The 23473-nt window shown below is 46.2% G+C and overlaps 1 protein-coding gene across 12 annotated transcripts in view; it reads left to right on the top strand.

Moving 5' to 3' along the window:
- Positions 1-12652: 12652 nt before the first annotated feature.
- MAPK8IP3 (mitogen-activated protein kinase 8 interacting protein 3) overlaps positions 12653-23473 on the top strand; it is a 73314-nt gene continuing 62493 nt past the window's right edge. For 6 of the 12 annotated variants that reach the window (XM_069030091.1, XM_069030100.1, XM_069030094.1 and 3 more), the window contains exon 1: positions 12653-13023. In XM_069030091.1, coding sequence (XP_068886192.1) covers positions 12706-13023 — 318 coding nt within the window. In that variant the 5' untranslated portion in view covers positions 12653-12705. The remainder of the gene's footprint in view (positions 13024-23473) is intronic. The other 6 variants (XM_069030101.1, XM_069030098.1, XM_069030092.1 and 3 more) reach the window with 1 other exon arrangement.

Genomic DNA, 23473 nt, shown 5'->3' with positions numbered 1-23473 from the left:
CATGGGAGCTTTATTAAAAAGCATAGACATGGCTGCTCCTAAAACGTGATATGTGAAAATTTCTTAGGGGCAGAAAGAGCATTTCTTATCTTTCGTGGAAAAGATCGCTGCAGCCCTTGAGAAGCAGGTCGAAGATGAGACTTTGAGGCAGATGTTGTGCAGGCAACTAGCAAGAGATAACAGCAGTGACAAGTGTAGAAGGATTATTGATGTTTTGCCAGGAGAACCCACACTAACAGACATGGTTGAAGCCTGCTCTAAGGTGGGATCTGGAGATCATAAGTCTGCTCTGGCTTCAGTCCTATGGCCTATGCAATCAAAGTCTGATCATGGACAAAAGAGGCCTAGAGTTGAGAACAAGCAGAACCAGATTAGCAAAAAGCAGAGAAATAAGGAGAAAGGGGAGCTGCTCAATGCAGGAGATGCAGTAGGCCCAGTCATTCTGCAGAATACTGTGAATCTATGCACCATGCCAGTGGTCGACTTCTGACACACTTGGGAAACTTGAACAGGAGCGCTCAGACACAAATGTTTCCCCAGGGCACGGCTCTGCCAACACAGACCTACTCAGCCAGCTTAGAGCCAGCACCCAGGGATCAGCTGGGGTGGATGTGCACACCACAGCTACAGTCACCTTAGAATCCTGTCGTGTTTGTAAGGTTCCTTTGGATGCTTATGGACCCCTAGGTCAAGGCTTCAGCTCATTGCTTGTGGGCAGATCTAGTGTTACTATTCAGGGGATCTTTGTACACCCAGGAGTTATTGATGCTGATTTTACAGGCCAGATTTGTGCTATGGTTTCCACACCCACCCCCTCTGTTACTATTCCTGAAAAGACGCATATTGCTCAACTTGTGCCCTTTAAGTCATGTGTCCCCAGGAGAGAACAACGAAATCATGGAGATGGTGGTTTTGGATCTACGGGACTTCCACAGATCTTCTGGACTGCAGACATCTCCAGCCAAAAGCCACAGATTACGTGTACCCTAATCCTGCCGAATGCCCATCCGCCCCCGATTCAGCTCCGAGGTTTGATTGACACGGGCGCTGATGTGACAATTATTTCCTTCTCTGCGTGGCCTCCTATGTGGCCTTTAGCACCTGTGGGGTTGGCCATCACAGGGTTGGCAGGAACCACACAGAGCTATTTAAGCGAACAACCTGTGTTGGTAAAAAATGCAGAGGGGCAAACAGCTACAGTTCGGCCCTATGTCACTGAAGCTCCACTTAACCTCTAGGGGTGGGATGTATTGGCTGCCTGGGGGGTACGGATTGGGACGAATTTTTGATGGGGGCCACTGTGCTGAAGGGCGCAGAGTTTCCTATGCTGCCTTTGCGGTGGCTAGTAAACAAAGCTATAGAGAACCCTCAGTGGCCCCTACCAAAAGAGAAATTAGTCGCCCTTCGTCAGTTAGTTCAGGAACAATTACAACAGGGACATCTTGAGTCTTCTACTAGCCCCTGGAACACTCCTTTTTTTTGTAATTAAGAAAAAATCAGGGAAATGGAGATTGTTGCAGGATGTCCAACAAATCAATGCAGTGATGGAAAGTATGGGGGCATTGCAGCCTGGTATGCCCTCACCCACCATGATTCCTACGGGGTGAGAAATCCTGGTAATTGATTTGAAGGATTATTTTTCCACTATTCCTCTGCATCCTGATGACAAGCCAAAATTTGCTTTTACTGTGCCTGCAGTTAACAATGCTGAACCTGCAAAGAGGGGCATAAAGAACAGCCCAACTGTCTGCCAATGGTATGTCGCTCAGGCTTTGTCCAGAGTCCATGAGCAGTTTCCTGAGGCATACTGCTACCATTACATGGATGATATCCTGGTGGCAGCATCCACCCGGGACAAGCTGCTGAGGATACAGCCTCTGCTGCTTGATGCTCTGCATTCTTATGGATTGCAATTGGCTCCAGAGAAAGTTCAACAGCATCCTCCTTGGAAATATTTAGGAGTCAAAATTCTGGATCAGACTATACAACACCAAGAGGTGCAATTCTCGGGTTCTATTAAGACCTTGAATGATGCTCAGAAATTGCTGGGTATCATCAATTGGATACGTCTTTATTTAGGGCTAACCACAGTGTGGATACAATATGCTGGTAGCAAGAATTTTTCTTGCTTCTTTCATGAGATATTTTTCTCTCTCACAGAAGATATTAGTAGAGTTCTATGAACTATGAACACCTGCGACCTTGCAAATCTTTGTTTATAGTACAGTAGAAAAATTTGACAATGGATGTTTTAGGATCTTAGCCAGTCACCCCAAGGGGTGGCTTATCCTTTGACCAATTAGACTATGAAGAAAAAAGTCTATAAAGAGTTGTAAAATAATTAAATAGATCAATTTTGCTGCACAATTCCTGCCTGATGGATCTCACTTCTCCTCCCTACCACTGCGGGATACCGTGATACCACAGCACAACTTTCCCCGCTTTTTAGTATTTTAAAGGGGGCCCCTGAGTTGAATTCACCTCGAAAATTGACTCCTGAAGTGCGACGAGCACTGGAGGAGGTGCAACAAGCTGTTTCTGCTTGTCAGGTTTATTGAGTGGATCCCTCCATTGATATCACTGTTTTCATTACCACTCCAGATTTTCATCCTACAGGTTATCATTGGCCAACGGAATAAGCAGTGGCCCAACCCTTTGCTATTCTGAAATGGATCTTTTTGCCACATCAGCCAAAAAAGACAGCACCCACATTGTTTGAATTGATTGCTAGTCTGATAATCAAATGCCGCCAACGGTGTTTGCAATTAATGGCAGTGGACCCTGCAACAATTGTTCTTCCAGTACAGCAGGAACACTTTGAGTGGAGCCTTACTAACAGCACTCCTTTGCAAAGTGCGCTGCAGAATTTTTTGGGACAGATTGCCCAGCCACAAATTATTGCAATCGGCAAAATCAACAAGCTTCACCTTGCGGCCAAAAAATAGTCAGGTGCCAGTGCAAGGGCCCACCATCTTCACAGATAGGTCCGGGAAAACTGGGAAAGCTGTTGTTACCTGGAAGGAGGAATCTGAATGGCAGGTGCTGGAAGGCCGTGAGTCAGGCTCAGCCCAGCTGGTTGAACTGAGGTCTGTTGCTATGGCTTTTCAGCGGTTTTCTCAGGTACCTTTGAATTTGGTCACTGATTCTGCTCATGTAGCAGATATAACTCAATGTTTAGATTGTTCACTTTTGAAGGAAGTCAATAATGCGGCTCTGTTTCCATTATTGAAAACTTTGTGGAGTGCAATTCAAGCTCGAGTGCACCCATATTACATTCTGCATATTCAGAGTCACACCAATTTGCCAGGTTTCATAACAGAAGGCAATGCCAGGGCTGATATGCTAGCTAACCCTGCGTGGGTAGCACCTCAGCCTGACAAAATTGCATGAGCCAAGGCATTGCACAATTTCTTCCATCAAAGTGCACATATCTTGCAGAAGCAGTTTCACCTAATGCCAACTGAGGCTCGGGACATTGTCAGTGCTTGTGCTGACTGTCACAGACTCGCTGCACCTCTGCCATCGGGGGTAAACCCCAGAGGCCTACAGGCCTTGCAGATTTGGCAAACTGATGTAACACACATTCCTGAATTTGGCAGATTTAAGTATGTGCACCTGTCTATTGACACTTTCTCCTCAGCTATGTGGGCGTCCGCTCATACTGGAAACAAAGGTCATAATGTCATTGCCCATGCCTTTCTCAATCTTGGGCATACCTTCTTCTGTGAAGACCGATAATGGCCCTGCCTGTCTCTCAGAAGACGCAGCAGTTTTTGCACTTATGGGGTGTGAACCATACTTTGGGTATTCCGCATTCTCCTACTGGCCAAGCCATTGTTGAATGTGCTCATGGCACTTTGAAGTGTGTTTTGGAAAAACAAAAAGAGGGAATGCATGGAGAAACCCCACAGAGTCGATTAGAAAAAGCTCAATATACAATCAATCATCTTACAGTGCCACCAAATTCAAATAATCCTGTTATTTTGAATAATTTTTTCTCATTGCAGTCTTCAGGCAAGACACACCTGCCTTGAGCAAAGGTGTGGGTACGGGACCTACTCACTAAGAAGTGGGAAGGCCCGTGTGAGCTTATTGCTTGGGGGCGTGGGTATGCTTGCATTTCCACAGATACTGGGGTACGATGGCTACCTGCAAGATGTGTTTGCCCGGACCTGCGGCACCAGAAGCAGAACAGGCAACCTCCAGATGATGACCAGAATGCAGATCATCAACCGAATGATCCTTCTGATGATGACCAGGATGTCGACCATCAGTCGGATGGTCCTTCTACAAGTAGAGACTGGGATGGTCCTTCTACTAGCAGACTGAACTTTAAGTTTCTTTTGTTATGGAGTCAGAACATTAAAGCCATTAAGGCTGTGTAGAATTAAGCTGATGTAGAATTGTAATAGCTGATACAGGGTTGGGTTCACTTGATGTATTTCCTTGGCACTACTGCTGCCTGCCTTAAATCAGTATCTGATTTAGATTCTGTTTGGTAACTGGCCACTACCAAATGGACCCCGTATGCTGTATTTGTTCTCCTTGCTGCAAGGGATCCCGCAGAGGATTACAAACGCTACCTTTTTGGTCTTAAACAAAAAGGGGGAATTGCGGACACTAAAAAGCTAGGAGCAGAGGAATTTTCCAGCTGCTACAGCGTCTTGTGAAGTTTTTCTTTCTCATGCAAGCTAACTAAGAAACAGCTTTAGGTTTTTGTAAACCAAGGCTTTATCTCACAGCTGCAAACTTGTTGTCCAAGTTGTTTGGTACATTGGAGATAATATTTTGAATGGGCATTGTGGAACCTCCACCTATCATTCTAGAGGGTGGATGGTCAAGCCACCAGTGGGGTCATGCCACCCTTGCGAACGAAGCTATATAAGTTGATTTATATAATTAAATATAGCCTTTTTGGCCACTTATCCTGAAACTTGAATCGTGTCATTTTTTGCTGCTCTCGGTACAACAGCGACAGTCCTAGTAACTTTCTTATCTCTCATTTTGTTTTAGGGGAAGGGAGGGAAAGGCTCCGAGCTACCCATTCAGGGCTTAACCTGCAGCTCCCATGTCCTATTATGTGTCCCAAGTACTTCACCTCTTTTTCCACAAATTGTAGCTTTTTCTTGGACACTCTCAACCCACTTCTGCCTAAGAAGTTCAGCAAATTTATGGTGGTTCTTCTCACTGATTCTTTCACTTCTCCTGCTACGAACAAATCATCCACATATTGTACCACCTGTGTTCCTGGCAAGGTAGGGAAGGATTGTAACAATTCTTCTAAGGCCTGTCCAAATAGGTTTGATGACTCAGTGAACCCCTGGGGAAGTCTAGTCCACCACAGTTGTCGTTTTTGCCCGGTTTCTGGATCTTCCCAGTCAAAGGCAAATGCATTTCTACGTTCTTCTGCCAGTGGACAGGCCCAGAAGGCATCCTCAAGGTCTGTGACACTGAACCATTGGCATTGTGGGGACGCCTTACTTAGGAGTGTGTAGGGGTTAGGCACTACTGGATACCAGGTCAAGGCTTGCTTATTTACCTCACTCAGGTCCTGAACTAACCTGTATGTCCCATCCAGTTTCTTAATTGGTAAAATTGGGGTGTTATATGGGGACATATAGGGCTCTAGGGTTCCATTTTCAATAACTTCGTTGATCACCGGCTGTAGGCCCCTCCTTCCTTCTATGGAAATGGGATATTGGTGTATTCGAATGGGAACGTCCTGCTTCTCTATATTAATCTTAATTGGGGTAATGTCCAGGCCCATAACAGTTGTAATATTTTAACCACCATCCTCCCCTCCTCAGGGACCACCCCTATTTTTAGCTGAATTTGTAAATCCCTCCCTAATAGATAGTAGCCTCCTTCAGGTATCAATTAAACATCCCCTACTCCCACTCTAGAATTTCCCTTAAACATTACTTGTTTGATGATTGTTGCCACAAAGTATTCACCTTTTGCTTCCATGACCCTGTTAGGGACCGAGTCCGGAGAGCTGTCCGGAAAAACGACACACCGATTCGATTAAGCATCTTTCTCCCTTTATTTTTCAACTATGCCAACTTATATTTACTTTTGCAAAGATTCATGCCCAATCTCTCTAGACAGCCTCTAATCAGCGAGGGAGCCGACCAGTGTATAACTTTGCCAAGGACTCTCAGGCCTGCCTGCAGCCAGGGGCCTGTTCAGGGGCTTTTCCTCAGCAACCCCGGGTTGTCCAATCTTTCCAGGGGTATCATATGCCCCTGTTCCATAAGGAATCCCTCTACATGACCCTGATCTGTTCTTTACTAATTTGGCATCCTTTTGGCAAATTACACACACGTCCTCTCAGCTCCAGTATCAACTAAAAATTCATACTCTTCCTCCTGGGGGGCTATCAATAAATTTACCAAGGGCTCCAGATGGTACTTCTCCCCCAGGAGGTAGAGCCCCTGACACCCCAAGTCTTCTGGATTTCCTGTCCCCACCTCGTTGACTGTTCTCAAATCCTTAAGCCTATGTAAACAACCATTCTTGTAATGTCCTTCCTCCACACAGTAGAAACAAACACCTTTCGCAGATCTTTCTGACCTTGTTCTCATAGGAATCCTGCTCACTCATTTTTCTTTTTCATTATGTTTTAAATTCTTTGGGGAATCTTTTTCTCGCATGGTAAGCCACCATTATCTTGGCTTTTGCCTTCATCCGCTCTTCATCTCTTCTCACATAAACTTTTTGGGCTTCTCTCAATAGTTCATTCAATTCTTTCTCCTGCCACTCCTCCGTCTTTTCTAGCTTCCTTCTAATGTGTGGCCATGCCCTTGTCACAAAATGCATCTTCAATAGGGTTTGTCCCGCTGGGCTATCGGGGTCCATTCCTGAATATTGTTGTTTATTTTGGTGGAGTCTTCCCAACCATTCAGTGGGAGACTCATCCTTCCCTTGCTGTCCATCAAAGGCCTTTTTAATATTATTCCCTTGGGGTGCTGCCTCCTTTATTCCTTTTCTAAGTAGGTTCCGGTAATCATTCATGTTTCTTCAACCCATCTCATCGTTAGGGTTCCAGTTAGGGGATGTCATAGGCATTTTATATTCTCCCGGTGGGTCCTGTTGGTTCTCCCTTTCCCAAATCCTCATTCTGGCCACTCTTATCATCTGTCTTTCTTCTGGGGAGAATAAGATTTTTGTAATAGAGTTGAGCCCCTACCACATGTAAAAATTTGGGCCCAAGAACTGGCCGAATTGTTCAGCCAGGCCCATCGGGTCTTCCAGTAGTTCTTTTATTTCTCTTTTGAAATTCCTTACTTCTGAGGATGTTAATGAGTCATTAACAAAACCTATTCCCCCTTGGGCTCCTCCCATAGGCACCTCCCACAAAGGAAACAGGCCAACCTCTTGATCTTTTCCATCTCCAACATTAGTTCCCAGCCTATGAGCCATTTTTCTTCTAGTGTTTTTATAGGGTCCTTCATCAGTAAGGCAGGAAACCAGTGAGCCAGAGGGCTCAGCTGTGAGGTTTGATGTGGGTGTAGTAGCAGGAATACTAGAAGCAGTAGAAGTAGTCGAGCTGACAGGAACAGGTGAGGTGGTAGAGGCAAGTGATGCTATGGGGATAGGAGCAACAGGAGTAGCTGGGTCTGCTGGGACAGGGGGATATAAAGGAGGCAACGAATCCAGTGGGTCCCATGTCTTCTCTTTCTTTTTCTCCACTTGTTCTTCTCAACAGTTTCTGATATCTTAAATACTTTTGCCCCCCAATTCCTAATCTCTCCCTTCCAACAAGCAGCATATTCACTCTCTTTGGGGTAATATGGTTACTTCATGTTTATGAAAGTATTTAAGGCCTGGCAAATCCATCTCTCTGATGATCCATACCTGGGCCAATATATATGATCTGACCTTATTTCTCTTTTTGGCCATTCAGTCATGCAGTATCGGATCATTTTTACTTTGTCCTTTCTTTTTGTAGATGGATCATTATTCCAATTGGCCAGTTTATATCCCAACGGACTATCTGGGATATCTGCGGTAACTTTCTTATTTCTTTCTCTCTATGAGATGGACTTGCTCTTTCCCTGTCCCATCTCTTCTCAATAGTTTTATTTAGTTGTTCCTAACTTAAAATTGCCAAATCAAAATGTCGCTTCTCACCTTCACACACGAAAAAGAAAATGACAACTCAAAATGGCGCCTTCTGCCTTCACAGAAACAACAACTTAAAATGGCGCTTCCCGCCTTTGCAAAAACAACAACTTAAAATGGCACTTCCTACCTTCACAGAAACAACAACTTACTTTATTTAATTCGAAACCCCGTAATCCGTAGTGATTCCCTGGCAGACCGTCCCAAAGAACTGCTTCCTCCCCTGTCGAGCTCAGACCTTCTAGGAGCCTTCAATTTCACCCTTCCCAGCATCCCCCTCAGTCTGTGGCCAACAGACACTCTTGGGGCCCTCTCTTTTACTCTTCCTGGCTACTCCTCTTCAGTCTAAGGCCACCTGGATGCTCTCAGGTATAGAGTCCCTTCCCGTTTACCTTCCAGTGAGGAGTCCTGTCACTTTTACCTTTCCCAGCTGTAAGCTCTCTGTTCCACCCTTCCCGGCCGTTGACTCCCCACCCCTCACTTCTCCCTCTCCTGGCTCTGGATCTAACCCTCAACCCAGCCAAACCGTGAAGAATTTTCCAGTTGCTCACTCACTCTTGTCCACTTGCTTTGTCCCTTTGCCAGCCGACCTCCTCGTGGAGGGACGGAACCGTGGCTAGAAGGACTCCGCACTCACTTTGTGAATCCGGACTGTCTGGTCCACGTCTCACACACACGACATTCAGTTCACCCCTATCCACCCCCCCGCACAGTACTCACAATCTCCTTTTCTTGTACGGGCCTCAGTGGACTAGGATTGTGGGCCACTCCGCCAACCTGAGGGAGTCCTTCGGTACCTTTTATCCCTCGGTCGTGTGCTTTGTAGGGTCCCTTTTTGTCTTCCGGGGTATTAGCCAGCAATCACCAATGACACCAAAAGAATCCGGTTGAGCTGTCAAAAAAGTTGGCAGGGCACGCCTCTCGCCGGAAGTCTTTCAGGGCCGTGGAGAAGAGGCCTATCCCGGATGATTCCCCCAGTTGTGAGAAACAAGCTCACTCACTTAAAATTTTAACAGTTTATTTAACTAACAATAGGGAACAAATGCAAAATCATCCAACAAAGCAGAGGAAAACGGCGCCAGGTGCTTAGGCACAGACAAGGCACGGCCAGAGGCACACCTTCAAGGCAGTGGATACAGTTTTTATAACCCAAACATTAACATAACCCCACCTTGTCTCTGCCTTCTCAAGTTGTCCTTATTGGCTCATAGTCATCCAATGGTGGCATCCCGTTTATCCCTTTATGCTAATCGAGGAGCAAGGCATACCACCCACTCTCTCTCTCCCTTCTGGGCAGAAATCTGTTACATAGCAAGAATACAACAACCCATTAATTCATTCAACAACAAACATATAACAATAAACTCATCAATTTATTTTAACAATAAAACATATAACAATAAGCCCATCAATTACTACAAGAGCCAATTTTTACAAACTGCATTTATATCATATAACATATATATATTAGTAAAGGACTGCTATTCCTTTTCCCATATCTTTGCCTGAAAGCCCCATAATTTCAGAGTTATAATAATTTGGAGGGAAGGGGGTCACATTTTCTACTCCAAGGGAGGTTCCCACCTTCCTTGGCAGATACCTGTCTTTCAAACCAATACACCTAAAATTACTTACTCTTTCATACAGCAAAGTTCCAACTGTCCAAGGGAAAAACCCCCAACTGGAGATAATATATAACCATATACAAAATAATCCTGATTTTCTTTGCATAGTCTCAATGTTTCTATCCATTTCTCACTCCTTGTGCGTAGTCTTTATTTTGCCTATTTGGAAAGGTAAGCTCTTCAGGAAAGGGCCCTTGCAGCCATAACACAATTGCATCTCTATAGCAGTCAGTTTTTAGTATGTTGTTAGTGCTAAGCAAATAACAATTTGAATCCTAGAAAAACTCCTATGCTAGATGCAATGAAACCCCAAAAGGGATAGAATAAGTGTGGAAACCATGTTTTTACTAGAAAGTGGACATATTGTGAACCAGCCATAAAACAGAAGAACCAGAGCATGTAAGATAGAAGGACTTAAGCATGTACACAGGGGAAGAAGTCCATGGGAAGGTTGTGAGAAAGGAACAAGCAGCACTGGGGAGGATGTGAATGAGGAACAAGCAAAGGAAGAAAAGGATTAGAAAATGCAAACAAGGACAGTTGTGACATACACGACGGACGATGTGACACACAGACAAGAGCCAATCATAAAGCATAAAGCAGCGTGTGAAAATAGGCCTTAACCAATAATAATTATGCACAATCACATGTAGGGAAAGAAAGAAAGAATTGTGTATTAGGGACAGTAATTCATCAATAAAATGGCTTCTGCCTGATTCATATTGAATCATGTAGAGTCCACTCTTTGTCTCCGCAGATAATAACCAAATATTTTGCTTGCCAACTTTCATCTGGAAGTGGTATTTTAACCCTTTCTCACACATGGCAGCACCTAGCATTCCTGCTATTTCTTGACTCATCTCTAGACTTTGAGTTATTTATGAATTTATAAATATAGGAATGTGTATTTTAATGTACAGTTTAAGTTAAGGCAATAAAAACTGTCTTTCAGCAGGAGCTTTAGCAATGTCACTGGACCTGAACCAGGATTCTGTTGTAGAAAGGAGGATGCAGTTCAGCTGATATCCCCACCCCTCAGGGATGCCTGCTAGACCTGTTGGGATGACAGTCAGAAGAGTGGGTAATGCCATGAGCTCATCAGACTCTGTAGTTCAATAGGCTTTAGTTTGTGTCACTTCCATTGTTTCAGTTTCTTATGCATGTGGGCAAGATGCAAGAAATCTTTATAAATGTTTTTATGTGCTCTCTGGATTACATGAGATTAGAAGTTCAGTGTAATATGGAATTAGTGAATAAGTCCTACCTCTCTCTTTGCCTGCCTTTCTTCTCTCTCTGTTCACCTGTACATTTTTATTCATAACATTTTTAATGCAATCATGCATTTAATAAAGCGCACACTCGTGTTTGTTGCCGTCCTATGTTTGTTGTGAATGACAGTACAACTCTTGGTCTATAAAGCTTCCCATACAAGACAGTGTGAATCAAGGCCGAACATGGGTGACTTGTCGGGTTTTACATTTTTGAGCAGCAGTTTTTTTCACATTTGTTTCATATTTGTTTCTTATATCTATGCACTCAGTGCCTCTGATGTGCTTGGCTGGGCCTGCTCTGTGTGGAAACATTTGAAATTCTGGCTGTTACATTCAGATGCCTCATGATCTACTGGCAATCCATCTCATAACTAATTACACCTCAGCCTCAATTATTGTAGGACCCTTCCAAGTGAACTCCACCTATTCATTCAGTACTATTCTATTCCATTCCCTTCTGTTCCTTTCCATTCCTTCTCTCTCAATTCTCCTTCTTTTAAAGACAAATAGGTTTTTGCTATAAAAACAGCTGTCTAAAAGCTGCTATGCTGTGAATCTATAGTCTGTGAGCATGTCGTCAGCTATAATGATGTAATATAGAACAAAACAGTCATAAAACTTAAAACTCTTAATTATCAGTGAGATGCGATATTCCCATTGCAATTAGGCTTTCTGGGTAGGGTTAAAGTTCTTTCCCTTTGTGCAATATGAAGCTTTTAGGGTCATTGCTAGTCATGACTTTGGAACTGCACTCTTCTTCAGAGCTCTAAGGCAAATGAAGATGTGGGGAGCCTTTTCCCAAATCAACTCCTTATTTCTCTCTCCTGCCAGGCTGGACTCAGTACAGAGTAGAATTATTCCTGCTGTCTTCCTCCAACTCTACAGCCCAAACTCAGCTGAGCCCAGGATGTGGCAGACTCTGACTTCTGTGACACCTGCTGAGGGTGCTGGAGGCTGCCGAGGGTTTTGGAGCTGCTGCCCGTAATTTGGTATGTGCTGCTGCTGCTTTGAGAAATCTACTGATGAAATTCGGTGGTTGTGCTGGATTTTCTTTTAGGACTTGAGATGGCCAGTTTGGTCCTATGGCTGTCAATTCATCCCTGGCTGAACAGGTCCTTGTCCGCTTTCTCTGTACTAACTACGGCTGCCTGATGCTGGAAATACAATGACCGCAGCTGTGCGGTCTCTAACGCGGGTCTCGGAGCCAGTGTGTGTCCGAGATGCGGCGCGACCCGGGCACGCGCTGGCTGGCGCTCGGTGTCCCTGCGCGTGACGCCGCACCGTGGGGCCTCGCGCGCGCCCATCGCGCCTTGCGTGGATCCCCGGTGTGCGGCTGACGCCGCAGCGCCGCCCTTTGTCCGCCGCGGGGCTCGGGGAACGGGACCGGCCGCGGGCGGGCTCGCTCCCGGCGCGGTGTGCTGCGCGGGCGTCTCGCCGTCACCGCTGCCGCTCGCGTCTCCAGTGCAAGAATCACTGCGGTGCCGGGCCTGCTCTCAGCACGGGTCTCCCGCGCCCCCGATCCAGCGGCTCTGGGCGGTGCCGCCGCGCTCCGCCCCGACCGGTGCCCGCGGTCCGTGACGCGGCGGGGCGGGGCGGGGTAGCGCCCGGCGGCGGCGGCGGCGTTAGCGGGGCGCGGAGCGGAGTGGAGTCGAACGGAGCGGGGCCGAGGGCTGTCGGCCGGCAGGATGCTGGAGATCCAGCTGGACGATGGCGGCGTGGGGGGGTACCCGGGCGATGATTACTGCTCGGGGTCGGTGATGTCGGAGCGGGTCTCGGGCCTCGCCAACAGCATCTACCGCGAGTTCGAGCGGCTGATCCACTGCTACGACGAGGAGGTGGTGAAGGAGCTGATGCCGCTGGTGGTGACGGTGCTGGAGAACCTGGACTCGGTGCTCACCGATAACCAGGAGCACGAGGTGGAGCTGGAGCTGCTGCGGGAGGACAACGAGCAGCTGCTCACGCAGTACGAGCGGGAGAAGGCGCTGCGCAAGCAGGCCGAGGAGGTGAGCGCCGCCGCCCCGCGACCATCTTGGCCGCGGCCGGGCGGGGACCCCAATGCAGGGGAGCGGGAGGGCCCAGGGGGTGGCGGGGGCGGCGCAGGGCTGCGGCGGGGCCTCCTCCCAGAGGCCTCCGCTCCGTCGCCCCGATCGCCGCCACTCGCGGGTCCCTGCTGCCCGCGCCCCCGCGGTGGGCCCGGCTCGAGGGGAGGCGTGGAGGGGCGGCGGGAGCCGCGGGGCAGCGGCCGCCGGTACCTTCTAGAAGCGAAGCGCGGGGGCGGGCCCGGGCCCGGCGAAGCGCATCCCCTCCCGCGGGGATGCGGGGCTCCCGCCCCCGGGACTCCTCCGGACCCGGCAGGCCCGGCCCGGCTCCTCAGCCGCACCGCGGGGCCGGGGCCACTGCGGCTGAGCTGCCCCGTGACAGCGGGAGGGAAAAATCCCGAACCAAAATAGCTGCAATCCTGTGGAATTCCTGAGGAATTAGGAATTCACTTTGCAATGCTAACAGCATCCGGAGGGGTCAGCATAATTTACGGTGTAAAAAATAGGTTTTAAAATGGGTAATTGTGCAGCCGTCCAGCATACTCAGTGTCAGCTGCAGGCTGTTTCATTGGAGCAAGGAATTGCCGTTAGAGTATAACTTATTATTTTTGAAACTTATTTTTGCCAAAACTATGCCTCGAGTCATAATAAAATCGTTCCCAAGTCAGCACCTGCCATTTCCCGGAGCGTGGATGCGCTCCCGGGAGAGCCGGAGCAGGGTTGCCCAGCCGCGGGAGGTTGTTTGGAAGTGGCTCATGAGAAATCCAGCCCCTCTGATAGAGCGGAAGGAGAATTCTCGGGTTACAGGGACTCGGATGTAGACAAGACAGAGAGGAGGTGATCTGCACTCTGTCATCTTGCTGCATCTGCGCCTGTCCCTGCTGAAATACAGAGCATTCTTTCAGCCTTGAAGGCTGGGAAGCCAAAGGGATTGCTGTTCAGCCTCTTGGAGTGACAGTCTGTGAGCTGGGACAGAGCATTGGTGGTGAAAAAAGTCCATCCCCACCACATCATCTTCTTTAAACTTCTTAAAAAGTGGGGTTTTTCTGTCTTTTAGACAAAACAAGAGCAGAAGATTTAAGATTCAGTTGCTTTCCTTGGAGTCAAGTTCTGATCTGATATGGGGTAATTAATAAAGTAAAAAAAGTGATTAATGAAATAGTTGCTGAACTGGAGAAGCAAATACAGGATTTTCACAGACGTGTTCTTGTTGATTAATAATCAGGTGCGAAAATCTCGGTAACTCAGTGGGGAGGACACTTGTGGTCCATTGTTGGTACTGAAAGCAAGAGCCAATCAGTTAAAAGTTTTAGTCCAGAGTTCTGATTATCTATTAGTGGACTGATAAATGATCCTAAAATTCTTTTTAATGCTTGTACGGATTGAAAAATTATTCTGAGTATACGAGGTTTATTTAATGTAGTGTAGAGACAGCATTTTGCATTTCTGAGAAATAATAATTTTAAAAGTCCACTATTTATGGGGAAAAAATGGGACTGCAAATGGGGGTTGGAACAGTCCAGTTGGAATCATCTTGCATCTTTGGACTGGGGTGGATTTCTGTTCTGGGCTTAGTAGATACAGAATGTATTTTTTGGAAGCAAATGTAGTGGTCGCAGTTACATTTCCTGCAAGGAAACTTGGGAACCGTGGCAGAATACCATTTGCTGATGGTATTTTAAAAAAGTGAGATTTAAAAAGTGCCAATGATGGTGATGAAGATACTCTGTCATCCTTACGCACAGCTCAGTGTAAGTGGGAGAAGAAAGTGTCTGCAAGGAGACTTGTTATCAAAAAAGGAATAGATAATGTGTTTCTTATGAGAATAAATGAGCATTCTGCCTCTACAAACCCCCTGTTACAAGGTCATACATGGAATACATGGATGCTCTTTCCCTTGGTATATAACGAAGTACATTACTTATATGCACCTGTTTCCCATGCACTGGTTACTTTGCAGTAAATTACATGTTATGGAGGTGAAAATCTGTGTATGACAGGGAATTACTGTCACAGTCATACTGTCATACAGTATGACTGTGACAATTACTAGGTAATGGTACACAATCAAAAACCAGAAAACTCTTTTCTTCCCAGAACATGCACTGCTGCTCTGAAAAGGTGCCATAGTGACCAGGGACTGTCCATTCCACCTCTCCAGCAGCATCAGCCTCCTGGGCTGTACCTCAAATCTTGGATGGCATCTTTACTTCTAACTGGGAAGATCCTCCCCTGGAAAAAGGATTTGACCTCAGTCTTGATTCCTCTCTGTGTAGGGGTGACAATTACAACAATTAAATTGACACTGAGAGGTTGGAAATGAAAAACCGATCTGTTCTCTTGCAATATCCTGTCAAAGGACCCTGACTAATAGCTACTTTATATTAATTAACTAAATTCAAAGTAACTGGAACCGCAGGTGGACATTTTTCTGGCATTAAAATGTGCATTGTCTTGACTGATTACCACTGTGCAGAGCCGTTGCACCTTGCTTCATCTTTATGCAGCAGTTGTGTACAAACAGACTGTACAGGTATGGTTTGTTAAATTAGGGTTGTTTCCAACAATTGTAGAATCATAGAAACATGGAATAGTTTGGGTTGGAAGGGACCTTAAAGATCATCTAGTTCCAACACCTCTGCTGTGGGCAGGGAAACAACTTCCTTTTCACTAAATGCCATAAAGGAAGGTTTTCCTTCTCAATATTACTGTCTTAAGACAATTCTATATATTGTCTTTTAAATCAATCTTTGCCAAAAGCAGATTAGTGCTTTATTTTCCTAAATGCTTGGGTTGTAGAGACTCCATGTTTTTCACTTGTCCTAAAGTAGGGCAGCAGAAGCATCTGGGTAAGTGGATTTAGAACAGAAGTTCCTTGACATGAGGCAGTGCTGTCAGTTGCTGTGATTACAGAGCTTAGTACACAATATTGCAGTTTTCCATGTCCTCCAAGCTACTGAAGATACAGGCTTGTACCAGATTTTCGGTGTTTTTGTTTTCTTCCATCTGTTTCATAGGGTGCATATGAACATAGGATGCATATGTGTGAATGTAGGGTCATTATTGCTTGTGTGGTGTGGTGGTCTGTAGAATCACAGACTCCTCTAGTGTGTCTGTGACCTCCTGAGGTTGAGTGCACACCCTTGCTCAATCAGTCAAGGGCAGCTGGAGCAGGTTATCCAGGACCTGCTTAGAGTTTGAACATCTCCATGGATGGAGACTCTGCAGCCTCTCTGGCCCACCTGTCCCAGTGTCTGACCCCTCGCAGGAAAAACGTGCATCCTTGTGTTCAGATGGAATTCCATGTGGTTTCCCTTGTGCCCATTGCCTCTTGTCCAGAGCAGAATCTGACCCCCTCATCCTTGCTCCCTCCCAGCAGGTACTTGAGCACACTGGTCAGATCTCCCAGAGCCTTCTTGAGCAGCCCCAGCTCCCTCAGCCCCTCCTCCTCTGCAAGATGCTCCAGTCCCTTTACCAGCTTTCTGGCCCCAGTATTTGGACTGGTGCATAGGACATTACTTATTTTTACTGGCTAAGTATTTGGTTTAGCTTGATCTCTTAAGGAAATGAAGCTGTTGTGATTGCTCTGTTAGGAGCTGCCCCAAATAACTTAGGAAGCTGGTGGCTGCTTTCAGAGATATTTGTTAAATAAAAAGGTTACTTAAATTTTTTGAGGTGTCTTTTTGGTGAATAGTGAAAGAGAAAGGCCAAGTGAAGGTCCTGCATGTTGAAGGGACAGACAGAGCTGGCAGTGTGTGAGGGATTGGTGGCAGCAGGACAGTTGGCACGTGGGTCTGGGGCAGGTGGGTCCAGCATGCACACGCTCTTGCTTTCTGGGGTCTACTCAGGGGACACGTAGGGGTAGAGCTGGGATGAGGAAAGGGCTAGGGACACCTGCAGAAATCCCCAGGGAAAATAGGCCTTACCGGGTCCACTCTTAATGACATTTTGATTTATGCAATTTGCTTTCCTAATATTCTGTATTCTTCCTCTCTTGAAGACAAGCATCACTGTGTGCCCTAAATGCTTGATTTTTGCAGTGATTGTTCATCACACTGAGCACTGATGCCAAGACGAGTGTGCACGTGTGAATGCACAAGCTTTACAGGGATGTTTGGGGTATGTTAGTATGGCTTCTTGGAGTTAGGAAAGCCAGATGGGCTTCTGCCGTATGGGAGGTGCCTTCAGACCTCTTGTTGCATGGAAACTGCTTCTAGGGAAATTCACATCCCAAGGGAATGGTGGTGGCTGTCTGCAGAACACAAAGTGCATTAGAAGCAAAATAAGAATGTTGTTTGATTTGCAACATCAGTTCATGCTAATTAAAATGTTTAAAATGGTGGTCATTGAAGATGCATATAGGTATGGTGTAGAGGTAAGGACTCAGTGCTGATCAGGAGGTCTGACCCCTCCTGAAGGCTTTTTGTAGCTTGTGTTCTGTGCTGCACCAGTCCAGCAGCTGGGAGCAACTTCCATTGGAATGTGGTTGGGAAAACCTGTCTTAGTACCAGTGGCTGTTCCCATACACTGACTGCTGGGGTGGTCAGTGTATTTCCAGGCTGCAGCTGTTTGAGGGCAGGAGCTGCTGCCATGTTAGTGTCCTGGGCCTCTGCTGGGCTCTTGGAGCAAGGAGTCGGCATGTAACTGTGTGGCAGAGCCTGCTGGGCTGCAGTTCTCATGGACTTGTGTTGATGTTGGACTTGGCCAGGAGATGGGCAGTGCTGCCTCGAGCTGCCTGTGGTGCGACGTGGGCTTCAGCAGCACAGTAACCCCTTGAAGCAGTGTGTCCTGCCTCTTGTGACATTCCCAATATCTTTGGCATTGTCATCTTGTGGGCTTGGGCTTTTCCATGGTTCTTCTGACAGAATCACAGACTGGTTGAGGTTGGAAGGAGCCTTTGGAGCTCATTTGCTCTAACCCATTGCTCAAGCAGGGTCACCCTGAGCAGGCTGCCCACAAGCATGTCCAAGCAGTGTTTGAGTATCTCCAAGATGGTAGGAGACTACAAGACCTCCCTGGGCAACCTGTGCCAGTGCTCATAGGGAAAAATGGTTTTCTGATGTTGAAAGGGAATCTCCTGTGTTCCAGTTTGTGTCCATTTCTTCGTGTTCTGTCACTGGGCACCACTGAAGAGAGACTAGCTCCTTCATCTCTGCACTTTCCCTTCAGGTATTTATGTACATTGATGAGACCCCCGGAGTCTGCTCTTTTCCAGGTGCTCCAATCCCTTTGTCATCCTTGTGGCCCTTCACTGGGCTCTCTCCAGTCTGTCCCTGTCTCCCTGGTGCTGGAGAGTCCAGCACTGGGCATAGCACTCTCGACCTGCTGGCCATAGCCCAGGACACCATTTGCCTCAAGGTCTTATCACTGGCTCATGTTTAACCTGGTGTCCACCAGCAGCCCCAGTTTTCTGCCAAGCTGGGTGGCCCCAGCATGTCCCTGTGTTCCCCAGGGGCAGGATGTGAACTGTGAAAGCCCTTTGCTGGCATTGCCAAGTGTAGGACTCTTACTTGAAAGACACCTGGGTGTCATCCTTTCCCACTTTGAAAGAAGCAGTGTCCCTGTCTCCTGCTGTTGTGTGTCTGTGGCCATCACTCCTCATTATAGCTTGCTGTTTGCATTGTTATTTACCTTATAAGCACATTCACTTACCAGTAAGTAATTTTTATGTAATAAGAAGGCTCTGGTGTTTTGTTTGAAGATCAGTGGCAGTATTTTGGAAGAACTGGTCCTTTGTGAGGGGTGCTGTAGCTCACAGGTACCTGAAGAGCTTTCCAACTGGGTGGCAATACGGCGAGCTTGCTGGCTCCTGTCTGCATCTCAAACAGCACAAAGGCTTGTAAAAATCCCCCCCTTGTTAAGGGATAAGGGATACCTTAAATGTTGTCCTGCCTTGTACCCTCCTTCTCTTTAGGGAGATGGGGGGAAGGATGACAGAAGTGACAGCTGTGGGCTCCCGCCCCTGGTGTTCACTGTAAGTGCTTTCTCTTGGCCTGCCTTGTATCCGCTTTCTCTGTGGAATGACTTGCAGCCTGGGAAGGCTTTTTGTTTCCCCACCCTGAAACCTGATCTTACGAGTAGCTGATTAATGGGAGTTTCTGCAGCCTGATGGTGACCTCATACCATCCAAGGAGGAAAGCTTTGCAGAATATCGGAGACCAGATGCTTTTACCTGGATCCTTTGCACTATAGGCAAATAATAATTGAAAATAACTGGCAAGCATGAAATGCAGGTTCAGTGAGTACCAGATCTGTCTCCATATCCTTCAGGCCCTCTCGGTCCATTCCTGGAGCCTGTCAGGCACTGTCACATTTCACCCACGGAACAAGCAGCAGTCTTTGTAATTATTGGAGGGTCATTCCAATTTACCTTGAATCTTCTGCAATTGTTTCGATTTACAAAAGCTGTTGGTCCTGGAGAAACCAGATTCTTCATTTTCATCAGAAGTACTGTGATACTTGTAAAGATAATTTTCTGCTGACCAGGCAGATGTTCACTTACGTATTTATGATGCTTTCTTCCTTTTTTCCAAAATACATCCATTCAGTTGTTAAGAAGTAGAAAGCAACACAAGTGAGAGCATTTGTGGTGATCCCATTGTGTCTTCTGGGTGAGGCAAACCTCACATTTTGGGGATGTTAACCATTGTGTCTCAATTTTCTCTTATGCCTTTTTTCAGTGATTTCATTTGACCACAATTCAGAATCGATCACAATATTGTAATTATGATCAAAACTCAGCAACTGAAGATAGTAAAATTAAAGTAACCAACAGCAAAAAATGTTTCTGGACATCCTTGAATTTGAAATTTGTATCTAAGTAGGTTAGTTATTTTAGATGAAGATCCTCATGTTTGCTCTTCCTTCTGAACTGGTTGAAAGAAGCTCACTAGCCATCCTTACAGCCTCCTCATGATGTCTTCAAGCTGAATTATCTCTCCCCAGGCTGAATCTTCTCACCTTTTGTAAATGTAACTGATGTAGTCAGATAACTTCTATGAAAGGGATTGATGTCTTCAAGCTGAATTTTCTCGCCTTTTTTAAACATGTTGTCTGATAACTCCTGCAATAGAAGTGGCTTAATAAAGAAAAAGAACTTTGTGTTTCAAGCATTACGTAAGATTGTCATACAAATAAATTTGCATTAGGTAGGCATGGATGTGTATTAGAGTCTTATTCACGTAAATTTTACTGGATAAAAGATGTAACTTTTTACCCCATAGCGTGCTTGATTTGTGGAAGCCTACACCTTGCAACCTGCACAGAATAAACAATGTTTCATTTCTGAATTAGACCCTGTATCTTTGTTTAGAGAGCTCCTAAAACTGGCAACAGCTCAATGCATTGGCCTACAATCAGCAAGTGTCCCATGTGAAAGGTTGGCGATGTTGGGATGCTGAGCATGCCTTTCCTTACAAAACCTGTAGCAATAAAACTGAATAGGATTGTAAGCTAAAAATTTACCATCCCATCATGTGTCTTCTGATGCACGACTAGGATTGATGTTAGTACAAATAACAGTGGACTGGGGGATTTGTTAGGGGATAATTCAGTGATGCCTTTTCTCTGCTCAGAGTGAGGGTGGAGAGCTGCCTCTGCCAGCAGGAGTGTTGTCTGCTGTTCTGGATCAGGTGCTGCCTCCCCCCCTCCTGCCCACAGGACACCAGGGCAGGGACCACTCTCTTCCCTTTCCTGGTATGATTGCAGTGTTGTGGCAGTCTGCCCTTTTCTCTGACCACCTCCTTTGTGCGTGGCTTCACAGGAGAAGGACAGTGCAGCATGGTTGGCTGTGAAGTGGGGTGACTGTGGGTGGAACGTGGGCTGGCTGCAGTGCTGCATTCCTGAAGGATGTAGAATGTGCTGGGCTGTTCTGGGGACTTCAGCTCTTGTGGGATCAGCCAGTGCTGGCTTTGAGCCATGGAGTGAGGTGTGTCCCGCTGCTGGTTTCTCACCGGCTGGTCTGATGGAGGCTACCCAATGCAGACTGAGAGCTGAAGTACAAATGCTTTGGGTTTATGCTCTAAGAGATGCAGAAGCAGCTTGTCCTTCGTCTTTGTGGATCTTCTCCCCATCAAAAATTTGTGTGCAGAAAAAATTTTTTGGTGAAGACTATACATGTTTCTAGCTTGTTAGAGATCATGTTATAGGACATCAGCTGTTGGAAAGCCACTTGCTAGAAACACATGATTAGTTTTATAATTTTTTCTAACAAACTGTATGAATTCTACACTGGTGGGATGAAATGCATTTAGTGACTCTTCTGTTTACAAGTTCTGATAATTTAAAGGAATGTAACAGAGACAATTTGTGATTCTGTTTTGCAATAGAGACTGGCCATATGATGTGTATTTCTAAATCACTTCTCTATGAGGAATCAGGCTTTCCACATGTAATGCCTATCAGTCCTTGCCATTTGGTAACCTTTATTCTCACTGATCTTGGATTGAGAAAATCTGTATCCAAACACAGATCCTTCATACAAATCCTCACTCAGGCTCATGGCAGTTATTAATATCAGTGTGTTACTAAAAATTGCCTTTAAAGTAAAATAGTGAGCAAGCACTATGAGCTGTTATTTATTTAAAAAGCAGTTCAGGATAATCTGAATATCAGTTGATAATGATGATCAGAGGTGATGGCCAGATTTCTCCTCAACAGGGTTACTTGCATAAGTCAAATTGTGATCCCCAAGTGAGCTTTGATGGGAAACTGTTCTTTCCTCTGATGCAATGAAGCAGCTGCTGGTCCCTTTCTGTTCATGGCTCTGCAGGTTGATTTGTCAGTGATACTTTTGGGATGTCCCCAGGTATATGAAGGCAGAAGTTAACTGCTGGAGATTCAGGAAGCAGAGTTGCAAGAGAAAAGCCAAGAAGTCTGGGGTGGATTTGACCTTACTATTATTGCAGATGGATTTAAATCATAGAATCACAGACTGGTTTGTGTTGGAATGGACCTTTAAGCTCCTCTTGTTCCACGCCATGCCATGGGCAGGGACACCTCCCACTGGAGGGAGGTGATGCAAGCCCCGTCCGAACCCTGGCCTTGGACACTTCCAGGGATGGGGCAGCCACAGCTTCTCTGGGCAACCTGTGCCAGGGTCTCACCACCCTCACAGGGAATAATTTCTTTGTAATATCTAACCTAAACCTGCCCTCCTTCAGTTTAAAGCCATCCCCCTTTATCCCATCAAGTCTGGAGAGGGATTGTGATGACTGAAGTTTCAAGAAAAATCCCCAGTCAGTCTTCATTTTTCTGAAAGTGATGCAATCTTCCATTTAGCAAAGGCACCTTGGCCACCTTCATTCTTTCTCTTGCCTGCTGGGGAGGATGAAGATGGCCCACATCCCCATCATCTTTGGTTGTCTTGGTGCCTCTGACAAGCTGTAGCAGGCTGGATCCTTTCATGCCACTGAGGAGGAAGCGAGGGCTGTCCCAGGTGAGAGAAGCTGTATTTTGCCTGGCAGGACAGGTGGCTTTAGTTCAGATTTCAGTGGGAAGCACGGAACCTTTTGCTCCTGAGTTGGATTGTGACATGGCGTCCTCTGATCATGAACAGCTGCTGGTATCTGTCTTCTCTCCAAGTACCCTGGTTGGAAGGGACCTGCTCAAAGCAGGATATGATGCTCAACTGAGTCTTGCCAAAAACAGCTTCACAATCTTATTTCTCTTTCCTGTTCTGCCTGGGTCTTGTCCATCCCACTTGGTGGTATGAATGCAAGTTGCTTACTCAGTTCCAGAGCAGACCTGCTTTTCCCCCTCAAGAGGGGAAGCATCAGCAGAGGGTTGCCTGCCCTTCCACCTGTAAGGTTTTGTGGAGAGGTTTTCCCATTGGACACATGCCGAGTTTCTCCCAAAAGATAATTGTACGTAATAATTGTAAATACCAGTTGAAAACAGGAAAATTTACTAATCTGTTAATGGTTAGATATTTTCAATGGCCCAAAAGCATGTTAGCTTTTTGCCCTCTTTGGGTTTGGGATGTGCTTGAGAAAGGACTGAAAGAGCTCACTGGCAACACATTTATAAACAGCATGTATGGGAGAATTGTACAATGTGATGTACCATACATTTTGAAGAACTTGGTTATGGAAAAGTACCTTCCCTTCCCCACGATGGAGAGAGGTGTCATTTCAGTGTATTTTACCATTTTCTTTCACCAGTCAATGATAGCTTTGGAAAAGAGCTCAAATACGTGTTTTGATTGTGGTAAATTTTGCTATTTATTAGCAAAACCGGAGAATTCTACTTTGGAGGGGAGGGCAGTGTCTCAGCAGCTGCGGCGACATCACGAAATCATTTAGGTTAGAAGAAACTTCCAAGATCATCAAGTCCAACCTTTGAGCCATTGCCACCTTGTCAACCAGACCAGAGCACTGAATGCCACGTGCATTCGCTTCTTGGACACCTCCAGGGA

Source organism: Aphelocoma coerulescens, chromosome 14, assembly GCF_041296385.1.
Source record: "Aphelocoma coerulescens isolate FSJ_1873_10779 chromosome 14, UR_Acoe_1.0, whole genome shotgun sequence".
Classification (NCBI taxonomy): domain Eukaryota; kingdom Metazoa; phylum Chordata; class Aves; order Passeriformes; family Corvidae; genus Aphelocoma; species Aphelocoma coerulescens.
This window is presented reverse-complemented; position numbering and strand designations above follow the sequence as displayed.